The sequence below is a fragment of the Penicilliopsis zonata genome (assembly GCF_001890105.1).
Source record: "Penicilliopsis zonata CBS 506.65 unplaced genomic scaffold ASPZOscaffold_4, whole genome shotgun sequence".
NCBI classification, from domain to species: domain Eukaryota; kingdom Fungi; phylum Ascomycota; class Eurotiomycetes; order Eurotiales; family Aspergillaceae; genus Penicilliopsis; species Penicilliopsis zonata.
The window spans coordinates 551,506-575,745 of NW_019208914.1; the positions used below are offsets into that span (position 1 = coordinate 551,506).

General features: G+C 53.1%; 6 protein-coding genes across 6 annotated transcripts; 4 read left to right on the plus strand and 2 right to left on the minus strand.

The window, feature by feature from the left end:
- Nucleotides 1-1,990: 1,990 nt before the first annotated feature.
- ASPZODRAFT_130232 (hypothetical protein) lies at nucleotides 1,991-4,647 on the plus strand. The gene is made up of 5 exons (XM_022722456.1): nucleotides 1,991-2,264; nucleotides 2,363-2,570; nucleotides 2,641-3,048; nucleotides 3,117-3,332; nucleotides 3,404-4,647. Exons 1-5 carry the CDS (start codon nucleotides 2,184-2,186, stop codon nucleotides 4,186-4,188), a joined length of 1,698 nt encoding a protein of 565 aa, XP_022582781.1. The 5' UTR covers nucleotides 1,991-2,183; the 3' UTR covers nucleotides 4,189-4,647.
- Nucleotides 4,648-5,326: 679 nt separating this feature from the next.
- ASPZODRAFT_14420 (hypothetical protein) lies at nucleotides 5,327-9,127 on the plus strand (the record flags this gene model as incomplete). Its single annotated transcript, XM_022724989.1, has 6 exons — nucleotides 5,327-5,746; nucleotides 5,815-5,994; nucleotides 6,050-6,980; nucleotides 7,033-8,130; nucleotides 8,186-8,359; nucleotides 8,415-9,127. The coding sequence occupies 6 exons, from the start codon at nucleotides 5,327-5,329 to the stop codon at nucleotides 9,125-9,127; spliced, it is 3,516 nt and encodes a 1,171-aa protein (XP_022582782.1).
- Nucleotides 9,128-9,507: 380 nt separating this feature from the next.
- Nucleotides 9,508-10,622, plus strand: ASPZODRAFT_61985 (hypothetical protein; the record flags this gene model as incomplete). Its single annotated transcript, XM_022729035.1, has 2 exons — nucleotides 9,508-9,649; nucleotides 9,721-10,622. 2 exons carry the CDS (start codon nucleotides 9,508-9,510, stop codon nucleotides 10,620-10,622), a joined length of 1,044 nt encoding a protein of 347 aa, XP_022582783.1.
- A 2,174-nt stretch (nucleotides 10,623-12,796) lies between these two features.
- On the plus strand, nucleotides 12,797-13,758 carry ASPZODRAFT_150542 (hypothetical protein; the record flags this gene model as incomplete). Its single annotated transcript, XM_022725635.1, has 2 exons — nucleotides 12,797-13,337; nucleotides 13,406-13,758. The coding sequence occupies 2 exons, from the start codon at nucleotides 12,797-12,799 to the stop codon at nucleotides 13,756-13,758; spliced, it is 894 nt and encodes a 297-aa protein (XP_022582784.1).
- A 778-nt stretch (nucleotides 13,759-14,536) lies between these two features.
- Nucleotides 14,537-15,936, minus strand: ASPZODRAFT_140583 (hypothetical protein; the record flags this gene model as incomplete). Its single annotated transcript, XM_022724678.1, has 2 exons — nucleotides 14,537-14,950; nucleotides 15,013-15,936. The coding sequence occupies 2 exons, from the start codon at nucleotides 15,934-15,936 to the stop codon at nucleotides 14,537-14,539; spliced, it is 1,338 nt and encodes a 445-aa protein (XP_022582785.1).
- Nucleotides 15,937-17,013: 1,077 nt separating this feature from the next.
- On the minus strand, nucleotides 17,014-24,056 carry ASPZODRAFT_150544 (hypothetical protein; the record flags this gene model as incomplete). Its single annotated transcript, XM_022725636.1, has 20 exons — nucleotides 17,014-17,979; nucleotides 18,034-18,141; nucleotides 18,208-18,353; nucleotides 18,418-18,553; nucleotides 18,619-19,059; nucleotides 19,117-19,233; nucleotides 19,303-20,294; nucleotides 20,363-20,536; nucleotides 20,607-21,067; nucleotides 21,252-21,256; nucleotides 21,729-21,889; nucleotides 21,966-22,010; nucleotides 22,070-22,154; nucleotides 22,220-23,063; nucleotides 23,124-23,169; nucleotides 23,238-23,459; nucleotides 23,519-23,580; nucleotides 23,635-23,800; nucleotides 23,861-23,920; nucleotides 23,981-24,056. 20 exons carry the CDS (start codon nucleotides 24,054-24,056, stop codon nucleotides 17,014-17,016), a joined length of 5,313 nt encoding a protein of 1,770 aa, XP_022582786.1.
- Nucleotides 24,057-24,240: the final 184 nt, after the last annotated feature.

Below are 24,240 nucleotides of genomic sequence, written 5' to 3' on the forward strand. Positions count from 1 at the left end.
AGCGGCCCGCCCCGAGACCCATGGGTCTGACACCGAAGAAGAAAACATGGCGGCTAAGGATGTTACATGTGTACTCTGAAACTAGACAAGTGGCTAGTTTAGTCTGGGAGACTAGAGGAATTATTCCTCCGTGAATACCAGTCGAATCACTTATTCCCCGACTGGTGTGCGGTCTTCATCGGTGGGGCGTCTTTCGTCATGAGTATTTCCTATACTAAGTATAGTATAGTATAGTATAGAGTATAGCATAGTATATAGTATATAGTATAGTATAGTATAGTATAGTATAGTATAGTATAGTTAGTATCTATATAGTATGTATAGTATGTATAGTATGGTAGTATGTATAGAGTATGTCTCAACCGTGACGTCGACTTCCATCGACCAGGTTTCGAGTACTCCGTACGTCTAGTTCTATTAGCAAAGTCTCTGCGGTTGGACCCCCCGGATCGCTTCCCCGATTCTGCACGGAGATTATCTGTAGTACTTTCGACTCGGTCTTGACCTGTACTGTAAGATTGTACCAGGTCTACTACCTAGTAGGTACCGTACCTACTAGGTACCTACCTAGGGACTAGAGTGTAGACCGAGATAATGCGAGATCTAATTTATACAAAACTCAGACTACTACTATCTACATACTAATTACTTATACTTATAAGAACAGAATCATAGCGGTGTGCATGCCACGTTGCAGCAGGGATCGTGAGATGGTTTATCCCTTCGAGTCATTGAGCGTTGAACGTTGACTACTACCACTACCTACTAACTACCAAGCAGGACTACAGATACTACTAGGTACTAGAGAGGTACTACCTAGTACTTGGTGTTACCGCACAGACATCGGCATTAAGTACCGGAACCTAGGCAGTACCAAGTACAAGTACTAGTACCTACTATTCCTAGGTACTCCGTACTAGTTAGTACTCTCTGTAGGTACGGAGTTCCCGCTCCTTCGCCCCCCTCCCTTTCCAGCACTGACAGCAGAACGGGCTAGACCGGATCGCTGCGAGCCAGACAGCCGGGGCAGCACTCGATCGGTGTGATCTCGAGATCATCGCCGGGCATTGGTCAGATCTAGAGGACTCTGAAGATTGGGGAAATTTACGGGAAGCGCCATGCTTCGTAAAAGGCCGACGAATATGATAGATAACGTAGTCTGTTGGCTTCCTAGTTGGGACTAGCAGTTCTACGGAGTACATACGGAGTACCTAGTCCGAGTAGTATGTAGTATGAGTAATATGAATATGTAGTATGAGTAGTATGTAGTATGAGTAGTATGTACTAGGTAGACAGTAGTATCAATATAGTTCATGTACTCTTCCATATCATCGGGCTCTCGGTGTTTGCTGACGGAACCTAGCCGAGTAGGATAAAGAGTATACGTATGTTACCTACCTACTAGGTAGGTACTAGGTACCTACTAGGTAGTACCTACCTGTATTTGTGTACTGCATGGACCGACAGTACTAATGGCTTGCGTGGGTATGCGGGAGGCACAGACAGACTGTCATTGGCTCGGAAGAAAACCATGACAGATCCGCGATCGCCGGAGCCGTAATGCTTGTGACAGTACGGCCGGTACCTGTCTGTATCGCACTTACGACAAAAGTACCAACCCGCCTGGAGAAAGAGAGAGGTACTTTGTCCCTGGCTCGGTAGTTAATCTCCTATCCATTAATCTCCTCGGCATTGATTACTCCTATACCTACTAGTAGTATACCTACTAATATACCTGGTAAATATTTCAAGTACCTGACTAAGGTAGCCTTATTCTAATCCTCAGATAGGGGGTTCAGGGAACCTGGCAGACAGAACGAAGACCTAGGGAATAGCTAGGGATCTAGCCACCGAGTAGTTAGTTCTCTACTCACTAGCTAGACTCCAACTAAACATCTGAAAGTCAATGGGAGGCATAATAACCAGTAAATGTACCAAGGTTCGTATTAAATATGACAGGATCGACACTCCGCCAGGGTCATCCATGCTCCCAGTCCGCCTGGCCAGACGCCCCAATCGGGCCAGCCGATTCGCCTGTCACTCATATAACCTCCTTCCTCCCTCGCTCCAAACCTCACCTGTTATGTCTTCACTCTGCCTCCAGTCTTGAAGTTTCTCCTCCGGAGACTTCTCACTTTTGATCCTTCTTTTCATCTCCAGATATTCTACCTCCCTGGCGCACCATGGTCATCGCTTCAGCTCCCCTCTCCTCCAGGAAGAGGCCTGCTCCTGACCACGACGTCTCGAGCTGGGGGACTGCTCCGGTGAGTCTTTCTGCCAGTCTCTGCCAGTCTTTTCCGTCAAAGAAAGAAGAGAAGAAGAAGAAGAAGAAGAAGAAGAAGAACTCTGACTGACATCTCAGCCTATGCCTCCCGTGGCTTTTCAACGTCCTATCCGCATCCCCTACGCCCACTACGCCCTGGTCTATCTCGACGATACCGGAAAGCTGCAGATCGACGAGTCCCCCTCCATCCAGAATCACAGTCTCACCATCTTTACTCCGGATGTCCAGCGTCGCTTTCTCGACTGTCTCAACGCCAAGGGTGACTACGTCCAACCTCCCTATTCTCGTATGTTCTCTCTCTCTCTCTCTCTCTCTCTCTCTCTCTCTCTCTGTGTATATTTGAGCTCACGAAAAAGGCCCCTCTATCAGACTTCGCGACCCTAGCGTCGTGTATGGCTACGATCATAGTTGGTCGTCTGGTCAGGAGGCTAAGCGCCGCAAGGCGTCCGATCAGCCTGCCCCCGCCGATGATCAGCATGCTGCCGGCGAGGACTTTGACATGGTCGAGATGGAGATCGGCAACACTGACAGGCTGCTCGCTTTCTACGAAGACGGCCTCAAGCGCATCCAGCAGACTAACTGCCGTGTCTTGGCCAAGGCCTTCATCAAGCACATCGAACCCAAGAAACAAGTCAAGCATCCTTATAATGGCCGTCGCCCGCGTGGCTCCCCACCCGGTACCAAGGGTAACCCGGAACTCACCAAGCCTCCATGGTGGGCTCCGGGCATCATGCACAAGGAGCCCGACCATATCCAGAAAGGACGTAAGTCACGGCGTCGCCTTGAGCACCGGCGGATTTGTAATATATGTACCATACTGACTGATAAACAGCGCGCATCTGCTTGTTGTTGCACATTCTACGCAAGCTGGCCGGCTACGGAATCACCTCGGATGGCCTGAAGGAGGTCCTGCTGGACAACAAGCGCACCCTCGACCAGAACGACAACCTGGAGAAGAAGAAGGGCAAGAAGGAGCCTTCGTTCAACATCATGGTCGAGATCCTCCGCGTCCGACAGGTCGAGGAACGCTACGAGCGAGGTGAAGTGGGTGAGTAACACCGGGCTTTTTTCCACCATCCTATAAAATTCTTCAGTCATAAGGCCCTTCTAATCTTGTAGACGCCACTACCTTGGTCTACGTTCGCAATCGAAACTCCAAAGGCAAGCTCGACAAGGAAGCCGACTATACCAGCGAGGCCGACGACGATACCGACGAGGGCGACGAGCAAGAGGTGCCTCCGCCCTGCACGACCCCGATGGATCCGTCCCTCTCCATGGACGCCGGCCGCGTCGCCTCCCTGTTCCCGACCGTCGATTCCCTCAGCTTCGAAGATCCGACACGATCAGACCGGCCGTGTTACACGACGGCAACCGCCGCGGCTGCCATTCCTGCTCCCACGAGTGTCGCCCCGGACTTTGCTGCCCCGGACTTCTCCTCCCCACAGAACATCCTGCGCACGCCCGCCGCCGCCGCCACCACCACCAGCACCACCACCTCCTCCTCCTCCACCACCATGCTGAGCCCGCACGACCACGCCTCCTTTGACTACCTCGCCGCTCCCGCTCCTCAGGCAATGGTCGCCCCGCCCTCCGCCGCCCATTTCGACCACTGGGCAACCCCGGTCCCGATCTTCCGCCAGAACATCTTCGGCTCCGTCGACTATGGCAGCCATCACGCCATGGCGCATCCTCCTCCCGCTCATCCCCAGTCTCATCCTCAGTCTCACCCTTCTCATCCATCCATCTCCTTCTCCATGCCCCTCACCCAAGACCCCCTGGGCCACCCGCACCACCTTTCGGCTCACCACACCATGGCAGACTACAGCCTGAAGAACCCGCCCTTCCGCACCGGCTCGCTCGGCCATCCCCACCATTCGGATGGACTTCCCTTGCATGGGATGTAGATCTATCCTACAATCACTTCCTAGTCTTAAGTGGTATCTCATTACTACTCCCGCTCTTACGACGATACGACAAGCACGAATCCATGAAAATAATCGTGCAAGCCCCTCTCACCTTACCTTCAGTTCCTTCGGTACATATCCATTCTTCGACACTCGACCTTGTCACCGGTTTTTTTCTTGATTCGTATACATATGCTGAGATAACTGTTTGGGTGGGCTCTGTGCAACAAAACTTGAGAATTTGTTAGCCATTTGAGATTCTTTCTTTCTTTCTTTTCTCTTCAGTGGTCTTTTGCAGCTTTGCTTTCTTCTTGTTCTTTTCTTTGACTTGGCTTGGCTTCTTGTTTGATCTTTCAGAACGGTGTTGGGAGACTTGTTCAGAGCGATTTCGGCTGGCGGTGTCATTAGTACAGCTACAGTATATACGATTCTATACTCATACTCTCTATACTTACTAGGTATAAGGTATACTCTATATTCTTGTCTATATTCTAGTTGTATGTGTAACTATACTGTACTGTACTGTATCTAAACAGTTAGCAGCAAGCTAACCCGAAAGGAACCAGATGACTAAGCCGAGCAGTTGATCTTCCCTCGCCCATCCAAACGACCAACACAGACAGACAGACAGACAGACAAAGAAACTCCCAGGCAGCCCTTGAACTGGGATCAAGTGGACACAGGCCTTTCAGCGATCATCTCGACGGAGATCTCCGTCCGTCTCCCCTTTCTCTTGCACCACTTCTTTTATAATCATCCCGTTTTCGCTTTCTTTGTTCCAGCCGCCGGACGCGATTCCATGCCGGGTCGATTGGCCCTCGCCAAAGGTACACAACTATCATCTAGGAAAACTAGATAGAGCTAGGGGTAAAAAAACACCAAGTCCACTATGCGATCTTTCTTACAACCCCCCCCCTGAGTTGTGGTGGCGAAAGGAGGAGAGAGAGAGAGGGGGGGGGGGGGGGGGGGGGGGGGGGGGGGGGGGGGGGGGGGGGGGGGATGGTTTGTCCCTGGCGCACCTCCGACACGGCTGACTCTTTTTTTCTCTCTCTGTTTCTTTGTTCGCAACAGCGGAATCTAGTGTGCGTGCGCGTCTCTCGAGAGACATTTCCTCACCATCCCGTCGGGTTTCTTTGAAATGGGAGCTCCGTTTGCCAACCCGTTTGCGAGCATCAAGGGAAACGGAGCCGGAAACGCAATTACAAACGTCAATGCGAATGGAAATGGAAATACGAATACAACCGGGCAAGGGAATGGTCAGGGTCGAGGCTCGGCACGTGGGCGTGGTCGTGGAAGAGGAAGAGGCGGGATAACGACGACGACATCGCCATTCGCGCAGATCAAATCGAACCAGAAACCGTTTGCCTCGCTGTTCGGCGCGCAGGAGAAGACAGCGACCTTTGGGACTGTCGGTGCGAAAGGTGCGGGCACCTTTGGCTCGCCGTCGAATCTGGATGGCACGGTGGTCGACCATACTAGGGATCCGAGGTTACGGGCGAGTGAAGGAGTTGGCGATGACCTGGCCATGGGGGGGAGTTACCAGGACCGATATGAGCAGGTGGATAGCCTTTTTACCCAGCCCACAACTATAAATCCCCTCTTTTACACCTATGCTAATAGGAATAGCTCAAGCTGCATAGGGCAAGGCAGAGGGAACAGGCCATTCGCGCCGGCCAGATGGCCGATCCCAACCAGCCAACCTCCCTCAATCAAGCCATCACCCCCGTCGGGACGTGTACGAGCATGTGTCCGGAGTTTGAACGTGTGGAGCGCATCGTTCAGAAGATGGTCGACAAGAGTGAAAAGGTAGACATTCTTGGTTTATTATTGTTGTTGTTGTCGTTGTGTTTACGCAGGTTAGAACAACGAGATGAAAATGTTGAAACGCTTCCGACGATCCGCCGCCGGCTACGACGAGCAACTCCCATCCGACATCCGCACCCCCAAGACGCTGCTGCAGACCACCAACTACCTGATCCGACATGTTCTCGGCGGGAACGAGCCTCTGGGCCTCATCCACAAGTTCGTCTGGGACCGCACGCGATCGATCCGCAACGACTTCTCCGTGCAGCAACTCACCCACGGGGAGCACGTCAAGATGGCTGTGACCTGCTTGGAGCGCATTGCGCGCTTCCACATCGTCTCGCTGCACCTGCTCTCCAGCCCGGCCAACGAGGAGCCCTTCGACCGCCACCAGGAGCGCGAGCAGCTCAACAACACCATGCTGTCACTCATGTACTACTACGATGACCACCGCGGCCGCATCCGTTTCCCCAACGAGGATGAATTCCGCGCCTACTACATCATCTTCTCCATCCACGACCAGCGCCCGGACCTCGAGGCCCGCGTCCAAAAGTGGCCCCCTGAGCTGCGCCAGTCCCCGCGCGTCCAGGTCGCCCTGGAACTATTCGCCGCCGCGGGCAACACCTGGGAGTACCAGGGCACCCTCGACGCCAAACGGCCCAACGCCATCGCCCAGGGCTTCTACGCCCGCTTCTTCAGCCTCATCGACTCCCCCTGCGTCTCGTACCTGATGGCCTGCGTCGCGGAGATCTATTTCAACCACATGCGCCAGACCGCCATCCGCGCCATCTGGAAGGCCTACTGCCGCGCCCCGCAGTCGCAGCAGCACAAGAATGAAGAATGGACCCTCGACGAACTCACCGCCGCCCTCTACCTCGATGACGGCGAGCAGACCATCCAGTTCTGTGAAGACCAGGATCTCCAACTCGCGGAAAATGCCGACGGGGATCTATATCTAAGTTGGGGGAATCGTCCGGTTGATTCTGTGGGTACGTGGTCTCTCCTCTGTTTCTCTCTATCCTTCTCAGCTCATAAATTTAGCCTTCCAACCCTCTTCGGAACATGCTTTCTCCGAAACCTATGTCGAATCCAAACGGGCTGGCCGTACCCTCGTCGCCATCATCCTGGGACTGACAGTCAAAGAGGCCGCAGCCTTGGGCATGATCGACCGCAGTGTCCTCTCCGAGAAAGCCGTGCCGGCCGTAGATGATGACGATTCACTCTTCGTGAGTGAAGATGAAACCCAGATGGTACTCCCCGGCAGCCATGAGTCGCCTCCTGCATCTGCGTCGAGCTTAGGTACCACGTTCGAGGGATTTGGACAGCCCGTGGCACCGTCCTTGGCACCGCCCGTTGCCCCAGACCAGCCCGCCAACAAAACCTTTTCGTCTCTTTTCGCAACCGTCAACAAGCCGCCTAGCCCTATCCCTACCTCTACCCTTTCCCCTGCATCATCGCAACCCTCCCTTTTCACTCTGGGACCAGCACAGACAACGCCCAAGGAGCCTGAAGAGATCCCTTCAGCACCGGCTCCTACTCCTTCGCCGTTCAGTTTTTCAGGTTTACCACCTACATTGACAGGGTCGAATGAGCCTCCTGCAGCAGCAGCAGCAGCAGCAGCAGCAGCAGCAGCAGTAGCAGCAGTAGCAGCACCTGCTCCCACGACCTCACCATTTAGCTTCCCCTCAAAACCGTCTATCCCCCCTGCCTCGAAACCTCAACCGCAGCCTTCGCCGCTCTTCAGTTTTGCAAGGCCGACTCCTGCAGAGCCGGAAATATCGCAAACGCCTGCCGTTCCGAAGCCTTCGGAGGTTTCAAAGTCTCTTTTCAGTTTCTCAAGTCAGAATGTCGAGCCGAAGCCGTCGGAGGCTTCAAAGTCACTTTTTAGTTTCCCCAGTCAGAATATCGAGCCGAAGCCGTCGGAGGCTTCAAAGTCACTTTTTAGTTTCCCAAGTCAGACTGTCGAGCCGAAAGAATCAGAGTCGAAACCGCTCTTCAGTTTCCCAAGTCAAAAGCCTGTCGAGCCTGAAACATTGGCAGAGCCTTCAGCACCACCACATGATACCCCCCTCTCAACGAGCCCCTTTTCCGCAATCAACCAGTCGTTTTCACCGAAGCCAACCACCGAGACCATACAGTGTAAGTGGTCTATTTCCTTGTTTGCCATGCTCATGAACAAGCTGACCATCAACAGCGGCTTCTCCTTCGCCTCCTGCAGCTATTACACCGAGTGTCTTTCCGGCTCCAACCTCTGTCAATGAACCGACACTTGAACCACCAGTGGCCCAGCCAAATGTGCAGGTGAACGGGGATGCTGAGCATTCTGAGAGTGTCTCCGTAGAACTAGTGCCGGAAGTCAAGGCACCTGGTAAGTTTGTTCTCGATGATCTTGAAGACCGAATAGATCCAACTAACCCACTCAGCTGAACCACGGCACCCCCCGATCCCATGGCTGGACGCTCTCAAACAAGCCGCTGTCAAACGGCGCCACCAGACCGTCACTACCACTACTACCACCACCCGGAAGCGAACGCTGGAAGATGAAGAGCGACCGGAAAGCATCCCCGAAGCGACCGAGTCCAAGGTGCTCAAGGTTTCGGATCTGGCGGAGATGCCGCCCTCGCGCAAATACGCCATGGCTCTCTCGTCGGTCAAGCCGCTGCCTCGCCTGCCGATCCTCGAGCAGATCGAAGCCCTGCGAGAATCAGCGACGAAGAGCAACGAGCATACCGCGCCGAAAAAACCCTCGCACATCGACGAGGATGAACTGCTCCTTTCCGCCGCCCGGATTGCGGCCGAGTCCCTCCGCAGCGGACCAAAACTGCTCGACCAATCCAGCTATACCTCCTTCTCCTCCTCCTCTTCTTCCTCCGCCTTCCACCTCCCGGACCACCGCCACTCGCTCTATGCCTCGTCGTCCTTTAGCCCGCGCCAAAGCATCTCGTCTCCGCTCAGCCTGCCCCCTTCGGGCAGCCAGTCGCCGTTACATCCGTCGACGGTCAACGGGTACGAGCTCGCCCTGGCACCAGAGACTCCGCTGGGTCTAGGCCGTACAATGTCCCGCACAGAGCAGCGGCTCCGCATGACGGGGGGGAAGGGGTTGGCCTATAAGCCGTTGGATTTGAAACGGAGGTAGTAGTAGTTTACGGTACTATTGCATTATAGGTTGGCATGTAGCATAAAACCCATGAAATAACTATCTATAATACTTTACCTTGGTAGATTTCACTGTATGCTCCACTCTTCAAAAGTTCAATTACCGTTAAATCACGTGACACAACCTTGGAACAAGCTCCAACCGGTCGTACGCAGTAAGAATAGATCATCACGTCCATGAATCGACACAGAACCGCCCAACTACCATCGACGGTCTTTCGAGGATTGTGCAAGGGCCGTCCTGCGAGTGTGCGGGGTCCGTCTACACGCGCTCTCTTTCTCGGAGCCGGAAAGCGTCCAGCTTTGAATTCACGGCTCATTCTAGAAAGTAGAAGTAGTAGTACCCCCCAGACACGAGATATGCGGATCGCAACGCTGCAGTTCTCGCCTGCCCTGGGCGATCTCGAGGGGAATATCTCCCGGGCGAACGCGTTGCTGGAGCGTGATCGGGGGAAGCTCGAGAGGCTTGATGTGCTGGTTCTGCCGGAGCTGGCGTTTACAGGTATGCATTTACATTGAAAGTAAGAGAATTAAAAGAGAAAGAGAATGAATTGGCTCAAGTGTGTTACATAGGATACAACTTTCCATCAAAGGAGGCTATACGGCCGTATCTGGAGGGGGAGGGCCAGGGCCGGACGGCGGAGTGGGCCAAGGAAACGGCCAGGCGGTTGGGATGTAAAGTGTGCGTGGGCTATGCGGAGATTGCAGACGGCGAGGGGGACGGGAACAGGGAGCGATGCTACAATTCGCTGCTGGTGGTGGACGAAGAGGGCCGGGTGGTGTGGAATTATCGCAAGGCGTTTCTCTACTACACGGACGAGACGTGGGCGTGCGAAGGCGAGGTGGTCGCGCGGGGGTCGCATGTCTTGGACTTTCGGGCTCGGGGGGGAGGACCAGAAGAGACGAAGCAGATCACTACGGCTTTCGGGATCTGCATGGATATCAACCCGTACAAGTTCGAGGCCCCCTTCACTGCCTGGGAGTTTGCCAATCGCGTCCTGGCAGCCCAGGCCCCGCTGGTGATCCTTTCCATGGCATGGCTGACGCTGGCGAGCCGCGAGGAGCTCGACGCACTCGCCGGTCAGCCGGAGATGGACACCTTCCAGTACTGGCTGCGACGATTCTGGCCGCTGGTCGAGCAGCGTATGGCTCACGCGGAGAGTATTGTCGATCACCGCGACGACGCCGGCGCTGAAGATCGCCCGTCCAAGAGCGTGGTGCTGGTCTTTGCAAACAGGGCAGGCGAGGAGCCTGCAGCGGCAGCCGACAAGCCTCCGGCGCGATACGCAGGCACAAGCACCGTTGTGGCCATTACGCAACCCAACCCAACACGGTCACAAGGGACAACCGGCGCGGCAGTGGCGCCAGGCGATGTGAAAATCCTCTGCTGGGACCTGATGGGGGCGACAGAGGAGGGCGTCTGTTTTGCCGACACGGCGGCGGAGCCTCGCATGGTGTTTGGCTTGAGTGGATAATACCTAGATACTTCTTAATTTAGTAAACGACTACTGTAGACCTACTAGTAGACCTCATGCTAGGTGACCATAGTGGTAGAAACAGGCTGTTTTCCAAGGGCATCCTTGTTTTTCTTGCTCAAGACTCGCCCAAGACTCGCCCGATACGGATAACCTGTCCAACAGGTGAGTCGGCGGGCGTATCTGTAGCAATAGACATCGGACCCAGAGCTCGACCGTCCCTCATGACCCTCGAGCTCCGAATATGATGCAGCCAACCCAAACGCGCTACGCCATCAACACTCCCACACACCAGCGTGAGGCACATGTGACACTGGTCCACTCACATTCCAGTCTCCCGCGGCGGTGGAGGGTGTCTTGATGGTCGAGAACACATGGTCTTCGTATTGTTGACAACCAGAACAGTTAGCCGCTCAGTTCCTCTCGTACCCTGGTTGTTTTGGATAGGAAGATCCAAGCGTCCTGAAGCCCAAGCGTCCGGAAGATCCTAGTTCGCAGTTAGCTACGTCCCACGGTGTGACTGACACTCGCCTCGGGCCGACCGGAAAGAGCAGATCCTGAACAGATCCTGAACAAATCCTGCTTTAAACCCCCCAAGATGTCTCGAAGGTGTGGTTGATCCCTGACCAGGATGGAAAGCATCTGCCCCCCCTTTCCCCTCCCAAGGTCTAGAAGGAGAAGGAGAGCCCATGCACGTGATTCCCGGGAGAATAGCCCCTCCGGCCGCCGCTGGGGGCACGCTGTGGCCCGCCAATCAGCAGCCAGACCGGCCCAGCTGAGGAGGGGCACGGGACGGCGGCACATGACATTGGTCCAGGAGGGAGTCGTGACAGTGTAGGAGAGCGTGCGAAGAGCGTGCGAAGAGGTGGGAGGGTATAGAAGAAGTGACAAGGCAGGAAGCGCGAGTGATGGTAATCCAGAGACTGTTCTTGCAGGAAACCGACTCCCGCCGTGCTGACTAACGCTCGGTGTTGCTCGCAGTGACGTTGTCAAGACGCAGGAGTCAGGACTCAGTGACAGGACGGGTTCCGGGTCAGGTGACAGCAGACCTGCGCAAAGGGTGTCTGTGGGCCACCGCAGCGTCTGCCTTTCCACCTCGCCGTCCTCGTCCCTCCCGCCACGTGAGCGCTCTACTCGAACTTCCTTCAAGTATCCCTACTTGCTCTCGCAGAGGCAACGCGCCGCGTTTTTTCCGCCGTTTTTTTTGCTCAGCAAGTGCGCTGCGACCGGTAGACCAGCCCGAGCCTCTCACCGCGCTCGATTTTCCTGTGCGATTCCTCGTTCTGCGCAATCGAACCCGCGCTGCTCCTCTTGTTGTTGCCGGAGAGCAGGTGACTTCACGTCAGGTGATAGATAGATCATCCTCATCCCAAGGTACGGCCACTTCCTCTCGCCCCGCCCCTTCTCTCTCTCCCGTCGCAACGGCCGCAAGGAGCACCCACGAAAGACGCTTTACAGCCCTCTAGCTGGATCTCGTCGCGATTTGCCTTGCTCGTCGCCGTTCTTTGTGATCTTGTTGCCCCCCCTCCTCCCTTCAGCTCGCGACCGTCAGCAACGGTCGCGACGCGTCTTCCCTGCCTTAGCTGGCTTTGACAGCGTTTTTCCATCGCTGTGTTGCTTCTATCCATCGTGTCTGCTTTTGTGTCTCGGTCGCATCTCCTCCCCAAAGCTCTGGATGTCATTTTTTCGGCGTCAAACGCCCTTGATCTCGTCGTTTTTTTTTTTCTTCGCTCTGGACATAATGGCATGCGCGTGTTGCGGCAGGGTGTCGGGGTCCGACCCTGACACCACCACTGCTTGCTCAACAGCATTCCATCTTCCTTCTGTCACCTAAGACTCATGCTCTTTTTTTTGTTTCTTTTCCTTTCCGAAGAAAAAAAAGAATCACATGTTTTTTTCTTTCTTTTTTTCCTTTTTTTTTCCGACTCGTCTCTTCTAATTTTACATCTAAACTGAGTACTGACAAAACTGGTGTCACAGAGACTGTGGTTTATCAGAATTAGGTCTCATTGATTATAAAACTCTGTGCCACAGTAGTACTCTCCTCACTGTGTGTGCTACCTAGTTTAGGAGGTAAGTTGGGTACTATTGTTGAGCAGAACTCGAGTGTCACTGGGCTAAGTAGGTCAATGCACAGGAGTCATCATCATCATCATCATCATCATACCATCAGCATGTCAGACCCGTCGCTGAACGCCACTGATGGCAATGCCACCAATAAGCGGAAGCGAGACAGCAGTGACAGCGCTGGCGTTCCCGATTCACAGCGTCTAAACCGCTCCTCCAACGGTAGCAACGGCAGCGTCGGAGGAGGCCCTGACCCGCAGACTTCCTTTCCGCACAATCCGTTGGGTGCCTACGACACCCACGGCCTTCCCACCTCCTCTAACGACATCGAGCAGCAGATTATGCAACATGTTGGTTCTCAGAATGGCGTCTCGGACGAGAATGCGCTCACAGCCAAGGCCGCCCTAGACGCGCATCCCCCCCCGGCAAAGTACCCACCACTGCCGTCGGACAATGCGTTTGACACGAATCTGGCGCATACCTTGACGTTTGGCGATGATATGAACCCGTCATCCCTGGGTCCCGCCCATGGTCACAATTCCACCGCGGCCGCGGTCTACGCGGCGCGAGAAGCCCAAAGTATGAACCAGAAGCCGTCGGTTGGCTCGCCAGAATGGCACCAAATCCGCAAAAACAACCACAAAGAAGGTCAGTAGCCTCTCCTCCCGCCCCTTCCATGTTCGGTTTCGTGTCTGTCTAACTCTTGGCATTTGCAGTGGAACGTCGGCGTCGTGAAGCTATCAATGAAGGAATCAATCAGATCGCCCGCCTTGTCCCCAACTGCGACAAGAACAAGGGTGCCATCCTCCAGCGGGCAATTGAATACATCTGCCAGTTGCACGAGGAGAAGAAGAACATGACCGAGCGTTGGGAACAGAGCAACATGACGACAACCCATGCCATTAATGAGATCAGCGCACAGAACTCCAAGCTAAAAGCAGAGGTCAACCGCCGGGGCGATATTGCACAGAAATGGCTGCAACGCTGCCGCGAAGCAGGGCTTGACTTTGACGACTACGAGGAGTCCAAAGAGCTAGAGTCCCTAGAAGTCGATCAAGGGCAAGTCTAGGGCGCGTTTTTTCCCCCTGCTGCTACCTCCTTTCTGTCTACATCTCTGGGAACTTTTCATGTGCTACGACGCGTCTTTGTTACGGTGGCTGAGATTTGAACATACCCTCTTTCCTCTTTTTCTTCTTCTTTTTCTTCTTCTTTCTATCCCTCACGCTCGTCTCTGCTCTATGCGTGTTCCCCTTCCCATTGCCCAAGGCGGAAATGTTGTCGTTGTCATTGTTCCTCGAGGATGCGCCACTCAATCTAAGGGCTGACTTTTTTTCTCTCATCGGTATGCGGGTGTCTTGTGTTTCTTTTCCCTTCTCTTTTCCCCTTGCCTTATTTCTTCTTTGTACGTTACCTTAGGCTGGGCTGGCGAATTATGGGCTGGGGTGAATAATACTATATTAGTTGCAATAGTAGTCATCAAGTAATCCTGATCTACAAAAACTATTTATATTTGAGGATGGAAAGATGCCCGGACAGGGTTGCCTTTTAGAATCAAATAGGTCATATATATATACAATCGAATAAAAAAAAAGGGGGGGGGGCCGGGGGTGGACATGGCTGTCAGCTGTATATGCTCAATGGAATGCAACAGGGCCAGGATGCAGTAATGGGTAGAATAGAAAATATATATATAAAAAAAAAAATAATGGCAAGGCAGACCGAGAGTATGGGTGGATGAGTAAAGATGATATTGAGATTTGAAAAATCAATCCCCGGGTCAGGAAATGAAGATATGTATAGAAGATGAAGACGTTTTTTTGTTTTTCCCCCCCCTTCGGCTATCGAACCTAAGAAAAGTTCGAAGAGGCGGTTGTGGTCGAGTCCGAGGCAACGCTGACGTCCGAGACGGTGATGACGGATCCCGTGGTGCTGGTCACACGGACATCGACGGTGTCGGTGTCGAAGCCGCTCTCGTTCTCGAAGTAGTTGTAGGTGGCGCGCGTGGTGCTCTGCCAGGTGCTTCCGCCGTCGGTGCTGACCTCGAGCGAGGCAACGGGCTCGTTGGCGTTGACGACCTGCATGGCGAACCAGTACTCGGAGGTGCCGTCCTTGTTTTTGAGCTGGATCGGGGTGTCGATGCCACAGGCCACGTAGGACCACTCCACGTCGATGACGCCGGTCGATATGTCGGCCAGTTCGGCGAAGGCATCCTCGAAAAGATCCAGGTGGTTGGTACCACAGCCAGGGCACTCGTCAACAATCTTGGGAAGGGATGTTAGTCTCCGTCTCCAAGTAATTTTTAAGAGTACACGGTTCAACTTACCATGGCCTTGATGGAGTTACCGCTGGGTCCGGTGACAGTGATACAGGCACCGCAGTTGGCGGCATCGTCCCAGCTCGAGGAAGTCAGGGCAGTACCATAGATGCCAGAGGGCAGAGTGTATCCGCTGAAGGAACAAGTACCGCCCGCAACGTTGCCCCCGTAGTAAGTTGCCTCGCCATCGTACGTGGTTCCAGTGCTGGCGGCGGTGCTTGCACTCGTGCTGGACGTCGCGGCCTGGGTCTCGGTAGTAGTGGAGGTAGAGGAAGAAGCCACGGCGGCGGCAGCTGTCGTTGTCTCAGCTTCGGCAGAAGACACAGTCTCAGCCTGCTGGGTGGCCGCAACAGCAGCGGTGGATGTAGTATCGGCGGCGGCGGCGGCGGCGGCGGCAGCAGCGTCGGGAGTAGTCTCGGCTCCAGTAGAGACGGAAGTAGCGGCAGCCTCAGTAGTAGCAGCTTCAACCGCGGCGGAGGTAGTGTCAGCAGCAGAGGCAGCTGCAACATCGGAAGAAGAGCCAGGAGTAGGAAGAACGGTCACGACGACGGTGGTGGTCGAGGTGGAAAGAATGGTGGTAGTCGGCTCAACTGTGGAAGCAAGAATGACCGCGCTCGACTGCTCTGTCGGGATAGAAGCAGTGGAGATAGCCTGTTCCTCCACGGTCGAAGAAGGCGTCGCAGTCACCGTGATGTAATAGACACTGGGGGTATATCCGACAGGACACTGGCCAGTTGGCGAAGGTAGAGCGGTCGATGAGGATTGCTCTGTGGGAGAAGGCGTCGCGGTCACCGTGAGATAGTAGACGCTCATGGAATATCCCGAGGGACACTGGCCTGCATCTTCGCGTGCATCCAGCAAGCCAGAAGCAGCAGCAGTCGAAGCGGCGCCCAACGCAGCCACACCAAGGGAAGCGAGAGACTGGAACTTCATCTTGGCTTCAGGAAATCGGTTGGGGGCTTGATATTGCGTTTGCTTTGTTTCAGATGAGGGAAGGATCGAAATGTACAGAAAAGAACGACCAAATGCGCACTGCACTGTACAGAATTCAAACAATCAAAGAATGGACGTTTCTGGAGCTTGGCCAGAAACAATAGTCTAAAAGAACGTAATCTGTCTCGGACAGGTGAGGTTTGAAAGTGTTGGAAAAGAGAGCGACAGAGAGAGAGAGAGAGAGAAAAGAGAGAGAGAAAAGGAAAGTCCACCGGTCTCTATGAGGGAGAAAGAAGAAAGGACTAGACCAGAGCCATCTCTCATGCGCAATTTGCCAATAAGCAACCCCGATCAAAATAAATGAAGTGTTTAATGAGTATGAGTCCACTGAGCTGGTAGCGCCACACTAGGGAAATGAGATGCCATCCGTTTCTCATCTGTCTGAAACGCTCCGAGTGGACCGAGAGCCAGGAACTCTGTGGTCCCATAGACACTTCCAACCAGTGATGGCTGTGTGCCAATGCTTCATTTCGCCTTGTAGCTTCTCTGATTGTCGAGCTCACATTTAGAGGGTGCTCCATCCCCATCTCTGGTGATTGGATTGTAAATAATCATCGTCATCATCACGGCGGAACCGGTGGAGACTCAAATCTTATGGATGGCGTCCGATATTAATATCAAATCTATCATGTCTCCTTTATGAAGGTCACTGCTGTTCAGCGAAATTAGATGGCGCGCAAGATTTTGATCCTGACGGGTCATGCATCGTCAGCTTCTGTCTATACTGGAGTCATTCTAGAATAGACTGACCTACAGGCAAAGCCCGAGAGACCACTATCATGATGGCCTTATTCGATGTTGGTGTATCGCTGTATTAATTAGTTGCTCTCCTCATAATCTTTTCAGTCTACCAAAAATACAATGTACAAAAACTCCTCGGATGATGGCTGCTTCACAGGGAGGGGATGTGTTGAAGTCACAAGCCAAAAAGAAAGAAAGAAAACAACAGCAACAACAAAAGTTATTTAATGTGTCGATTGATTGCTGGTAGAGAGAAAGAAGGGGAATCTCTATATATTATTTAGCATCCCACATGACCTCGTTTAGTCGCAAGAGGGCGTCCGCGCTGGCCTTTCTAGCAGCCATAAAGTCCTCGCGGTTCTCCGCGCCTCGGGGTCCATGGAGAATATCTGAATAGCAGAGGTCGACAAGGACTCTGAGCTCGTCATAAGTAAATGGCTCTCCGTTGCCGGCAGCCAGTACCTTTTGCCCATGGGCGGCAAAGGCCTCTTTCTCTTCCTGCGCGTAGTCGAGAGCCTTCTCGGCACCTTCCAGGAACCAGTCCAGGAATTTGGCGCTGCGGGGAAGGGCAATCACTTCGTGTGAATGGCTGTCTGAGGTCTTGCTGGTGGGATCGATGACGATGTTCTTCAGGTTCTGCTGCAAGACTAGAACATCGAGCTGGAGGCGCAATGCTCCGTTGGAGTTCATGGCCCCGATGTATTTGGTACATGTCACAAAGACTTGGTCAATGAAACGGGCAAGGCCCGACGAAATGAACCACTGTTCCGCGGGGCCAAGGTAGGATGAGATGTTCGTGTCAAACGCAATCAGATCGTTGTTCAATTCAAGGACTGTGGGCGATGCGGCAGTCGGCTGGTTGATGATGATATGCCACCAATTGATACTAAGGTCAGGCGAAGGAGTAGCCGGCTCGGAACGACGGACAGTAGGAGGATTAGGTCCAGACATGGTTTTGGTTAACATATGGATCACTCCGCAGCGGATATCGATATGCAGGGTGAAAATTACAGCTGTCGCCAAGTTGCGCAATGACTGAACGGTCGTGTCAAAGGCAATGGCCGTCTCGGGGTTGAGAGGTAGGTAGATAGGCTGGCTGATGCCATCCCGCTTGGGCCTCATGGCAGTAATCAACGTCCACCGACGAGACGGCCCGGACCTGGATTGCGGTTGCACTTCGATAACGTCCGGACCCGGGGTTGTAACGTGCCGGAGTTTTACCAGGTTGCTTGCCAGCCATTGCTATTCAATAGAAGATCAGCGGTTGTTCCTGGATCTGTCCACGAGCTGACTCACCATGCTGTTGTACAGAAGTGACAATGAGACGACTGTTTTGGGATCAGATATAATGTCATACGGCTCCAAAGGCACCTGGTCTGTGGTCTTGAGAAGAAGCTCGGTTTCCTGCGGCCCACCAGTCAGCTCTGTTACACATCCCATTAATAAATATGGCTGATACGGGCGATTTACCTTGTCGATGAGCTCTAATTTTCTATCACCTGCGCCGTTCCAGAGTTGCTGTATCGTATCACGGACATCTCCTGATTCTGCGAGCGCTGCCGCCGCCTTGAAGCGGACGGTTCCTTGAGTACGGGGCGAAACTTTGGTGACAATTGCTATATGAAGCGATGGTCAACTATGGTTTCAGCGCTCTCTTCAGATAATAAAGCCTTCCCTTACCTTTGTACCAACCGTAACACTTGTCATAATAAGTTATTATTTCATCTATGATAAGCTGTGTAAAGGCTTGATCGGGGGGGATACTATCTAGCATCTTGCTAAACACCCGGATGATTGACATGAATTTGACAGTGCCCTAGAGATCGCAAATGTTAGACCGTAGCGCAAATGACCTCAATATTAGGAGAGTGTAATGCCCACCTTGAATATTGGCCGGGGAGAAACCTTGGCCCATTGCGGGTCTTCTGTGAAGGCATCTGGAGCAATAAAATTCAAGGTACAGAGATCCGTCACGGTCTCATCCAGTTGTGGAAGAAACACGTTGACCAAGAAATCGTCCAGAAAAGAGGTGAGGGTACTCATGGCAATATCGGAACCAACGGGAACAATGTCCTTCAGGTGTTGGATGAACGAGAGAGAGGGCGGGAGGAGAAGGCTCATGTTAAAGACACTGGGCTCGATCAAGATCTTGTGGCCAGTGCCCGAGTTTCCTTGTGAGGACTGGACAGCATCGCTTGCAGCATTCTTCTGCCTGGACTTGGACACAAGACCAGGCACTGAAGACTGAAGGATCTCATCCAGCTCGTCTTTTTCGGCTTTCATTTCGGTGTTTTTTTCCACCTCGGAGAGCTTGAACATTTTCTGTAACATGTGAGCAGGCAACGCCCTGGACTCTCCGAAGAGGGATAATGGACGTACTTTATTTTTATCTCTGGCTCCAGCTTGCAAATTACGCTTACTGTCCGCATCTTCGCCTCGAGGGTGGAAAGGTGATTCTCCATCAGTTGCGAGGTAATCGTGCATGAGGGATCGAATCTAGAGACCCAGAAGTTAGAAGGCCTGCGCGTAAAAAGTACGACAAAGAAGAATGTCAATATGACTGACCTCGCTTTGGTAGAGCTTCCACAACTCTTTGAACCCCCCTGTGAGGGCGCTTCCCTTGGGAATGCCTTCACGCTCAACGATTGCGGCGGTCACATCGTGGACAACACGATGACCCTCAGCAATAGCTTCGAACTTGGCATAAAGCTGGTACAAAAATTCGGACAAGACGTGACCCCGCTTCTCGATGATCTCTGTTGGCAAGCTCGACTTGGTTTCCTGAGAGGAGAGCGTCCGCATCAAGTCCGGATAGCGAGCAAAGACTTCGGCATTGGTCTTGTCGACCACTGCAAACAATTCCACCGGCAGCCGCTGCTCGATTCGGTCGACAGCTATATCCAGATTTCCCATTTTGTTCAAGGCCTCAATGAGTAAGCGGATATAATGGAAAGTATCCGCTTCCGGATTCCGTGAAGCATCCTCCATCATCGGGGTTGAGGCATCCAGCTTGGCTAGAAAACTGTAGACTGGCCTATCCCAAACTCCTCGACCGCTTCCTGCGGTAGTAGTGACTGCTCCGCTGGTCTCGCCCTCGACTACTGGGGGCTTCCACCGGTCAGAGCAATAGGGGGATTTCAGGTAGAGATGATCGTGTAACTCTTCAATCAAAATGTCCGTAAGTGAGGTTTCCTGGTTGCTGAAATACGCACGGATGTCGGTGAGGGCGCCGATGTTCTCAAGTTCCGATCGACGAAGGAGGCGGAATGCGTCATGAAGCACCTCGATCGCCGCGAGAAACCGCTTGTCGGAGATGAGAGAGTCGAGTTTCTCCGGGAGAGATTGAATCTCTTGGATTTGGGTGAAAAGTTGCAGGATGTCGTCGTACTTCTGTGACGAGGTCGCCAATCCCTTCAACTCAGGCTTCGTGGAAAGCAAACCAGACTTGGTCTGCTCGAGGGAATGCCGCAGGTTCCGTATCCGGCTCTGAGAACTCTGTATGCTTGTTTGGATCTTGTGGTATGTTCCAATGGAGCTGTTGAACCCCTGGTGGTGCTCTGAACGAATGAGCCATCATGTCAACTTTCGGTGTACATATCAACCACAACACACACTCGTCACTCACCGTTGACAATAGACTTCAAAGTCCTTTGGATCTGATCATGCATTTCCAAGAAGTCCGGTTCCCGGTCCGCTTTCCCCAGTGTACTCGTATCCATCAGGCTCAATGCCACCTGTACCGGTACAGAGTCTTCCGAGCCCACGAAGTCCCAATCGCGCTGAATCGACTGCAGGATATCTGAACGGATTTCTCATTGTTAGATTCGTTCGAATGGAATCTTTCCAATAAGAATAAATGGTTGACAGACTTTCAATCACCTGCGGCCCTTGCGCTCTCCTGTCATCGCTTCTTCCACCTGGCCGACTCCTCTCTCTACTCCTGCTAGCCAGGTAGCTCGCCTCTTCTCTCGCCCGATCCTCGCGTGCGGCCTGCCGTCTTGCAGCCGGATCCACGTCTCTCGTCCGTGATCGAGACGCCGAGGCCGACGACGACGGCTGCGACCTGTCTCGGTCCCCTCTCTCCCTGTCCCTCCGACGCTCGGGCGACTGGGACGCCTGCTGCGACTCCTCTGGGTAAAACCCACCGTATCCGCCCGGTCGACGATCTCTCCCCCCCCCCCCCCCTCCTCCTCCTCCTCCGCCCCCGTAACCATTGACCCCTAAATTATTTGACTGTCCATAGCCGCCTTCGCTGCGGTCGTGTCTCTCGTTGTCGGAGTATCCGTATCCGTTCGCGTAGCCGTTTCTCCCGCTCATAGCAGATGTAGAGCTCCGAAGGAGAAGAAAGCGAGGATCTTAAAAAAACCACACAACGCGGGTGTATGCGACCAGGCAGAGGGAAACCAAAAGGCAATAGTATTATTCTCGATTCGTAGTCGGGTTTGTAGGTTTAGATAGGTTCAAAGGGTACGCTCAGCAACAGGCACGGAACATCACACGTAGATGACGCTGACACATTCTCGTCGCGTACAAGGTTTCTGCGAATGAAGAATCGATCCGGTCGGAAGGGTATTTCGCTTCTTTTTTTTTCTTTCTTGTCTCACTGTCGCATAGCGTGTCAGTCAGACAGGGATCGGACTTGGTGATATGACGGAGAGATCGTCAAGGAAGGAGACAGGCGTGTTTCCCGCCTCTGCTGCTCCTTTCCCCACACAAGCACACATGGGCGTCTTCACTGCTTTTGTACTACACTTACAGGTATAAAATATTGTTAATTACTATAAAACAGAATTAGGTATTTAATATATGGTGTGGCTTCATTTTCTATAAAAGAAGATCTTTTGGCTCAGGTCTGTATGACGCTGTATTGATTTATCCAAGTAAATATGGGCTATGTGTTTATATTACTTCGAAATGGGCTGGGTCTCTCGTCGGAGCCAGTTGCGAGTCAACTCGTCTTCCTCGAAATAGTGATGCGTCTTCTCCCAGACCTCGGCGTGGTAGTCATTGATCCACTTGATCTCCTCGTCGCTAAGGAGACTGGGTTCGATCAGTTTGAGGCCGATCGGGGTCATGGTAACGTGTTCGAAGCCCAACCAGGGCTTATCGCCAAACTTATGCGTAGTCTCTACTTCGCGGGCCACGATGATGTCTATAGGTTTGTTTCGTCAGTACCTGTGCTCAGACGGAAGAGAACGGTGTCTAGACAAGGTAAATTATGAACATACTCTCGATACGGATACCGAATTTGCCGTCTTCGTAATATCCAGGCTCTATGGTCGATCATATTAGCAATCGGGACGACATATCTCACAGATCTGAGTAGACTCACCGTCCGAAATCACATGTCCGGGAGCAAGGGGGACTTCAGTGTACTGGACACGAGTTCCAATGCCAATAGGACCCTCGTGAACGTTCTGCAGAAGAAAGAAAGAAGATCAGATTGTGGCTTGCTAAAAGATTCGCCATGATAAAGTCTTACCAGATACGAACCGACTCCGTGGCCAGTCCCGTGAAGATAGTCAAGGCCTTCCTTCCACAAGTATTGGCGAGCAAGGGCATCGATGGCAAACCCGCTGGTTCCCTTGGGGAACACGGCCGTGTCGATGGCAATAGTTCCCTTGAGCACCAAGGTGAACGCCTTCTTCTCGAGAGCGGTGGGCTCGCCGAAGTGGTGCGTGCGGGTGGTATCGGTGGTGCCGTCCAGATACTGGGCGCCCGAGTCGCAGAGGTAGATGGAGTTCGGGTCAATAATGGCGCAGGTTCCCTTTTCGGGTTTGTAATGGATGACGGCTCCGTTGGGGCCAGTGGAAGAGATCGTATCGAAAGAAAGACCGACAAACAGGTCATGCTTGGACCGGATCTGCTCCAGTTTGTCGGCGCCATCAACTTCATCCAGAGCGGCCTTCTTGTTGACGAGCTCATTCTCCAGCCAGGCAAAGTACTCTGATAGAGCGGCGCCATCTCGAATGTGACACGCTCGCATGCCCTCAAGCTCAGCCTCGTTCTTGATCGCCTTGGCAATGACAATAGGACTGCGAGTCTCCTCGACCTGATCTTCACCTCCCAGGCTAAGGCTCAGAGCCCACGAAGCCCTGTTGGAAAGAAGGAATTTAGGTTGATCGTCAGCGTCGGTGCTTATGGATTGCTTTCTAGTCTCACTCAGAGCCTCAGCATCTGCGAAGATAGAATCATAGGGCTTGATAATAACGTCTTGGCCGAGATGGGCCTTGACCTCAGGGGTCAGCTTCTCGTCCTCCACATAGAGCTCAGCCGTGGTAGGCGTGACAACGGCATATGAAAAGAAGACCGGATTGTAGGGAATGCTAGAAACTAGTCAGTGGGAGAAAAAAACAATTCTTGCAAACCGAGGAGCAGGGACGTACTCGTTTCCTCTCAAGTTAAACAGCCAGGCAATCTCATCCAACATGGCTAGCGCACTGAATTAGCACAAACGGAATTCCTCCACAGCATGGTCATGTATCGAAGTAAGCGCATACAGATGATAAAACCAGCCTTCTTTTTGGATTGCAGCTCTTTGCGAAGGTCGGCAATCTTCTCCTGGAAGCTCTTGCCAGCGTACTTGTCCGGATGTACCATGACCTTCTCACGTGGGCGCGTGGGCCGTGTTTGACCCCAAGCCAAATCCACTAGATTTTGCTTGACCCCGACGAGCGTGGAGCCATTCTTGCTCAGTGTCTGCGCGAGTTTACGAGCACCCGCTGAATTTGTTAGAAGACGCATCTGCCGAAAGAAATATGGTGGCCAGATTCTGGCTTACCCGCCGTGATCAAAGCCGGGTCCACCCCAACAACCTTTCCACCCTCAGCCTGCTCGGTGGTCCTACAGATCCGTCTCAGTTGCACGTCTCAGATGTGGAGGGACGAGTACCCCTACCATTCCTGCCAGGTTGGGACATTCTCAATTCCTCGCTTCAAAAGCAGCCAGTTGTTATCCAACTGCTTTGCCGCTTGATTAAAGTACCGCCCATCGGTCTCCAGCGCCGCTTTCGTCAAGGACACGACGGCTGTGCCCGCCGAACCCGAAAAGCCCGAGATAAACTCTACATCGCAGAAGGTGAGTATGGGAGGGCGATGGACAGGGCAAGGGCGATGATTCTAACCTCGACGGCCATCGCATGGAGCAATGTACTCCGACTGGTGACTATCTTCGGACGGAACGACTGTTTCGAAAGCGATCAGCATAACCTTCCGATGGACCAGGGGGTTTGCCAAGGGCATACTATATAGATCCACCTTGTGCTCCTGCATGAGCTGCCTCAGCTTCGCAAGGCGCTCGGAAGTGTTGACGGTTCCCATATCGACGGCGTAACGTGACACGGACACGGAGAAATATCTTGGGCGAGCGTAGGGCGGCAGACGGAACGATCTGAGCGGCAGCGATATGCAGGCAAGACGAACAGGAGGGAAAGACCAAAGCATGGGCGTCTGATGGCCTTGATTAGAAACATGCCCTGCACCTTGCCGGAGATCACGATCACAA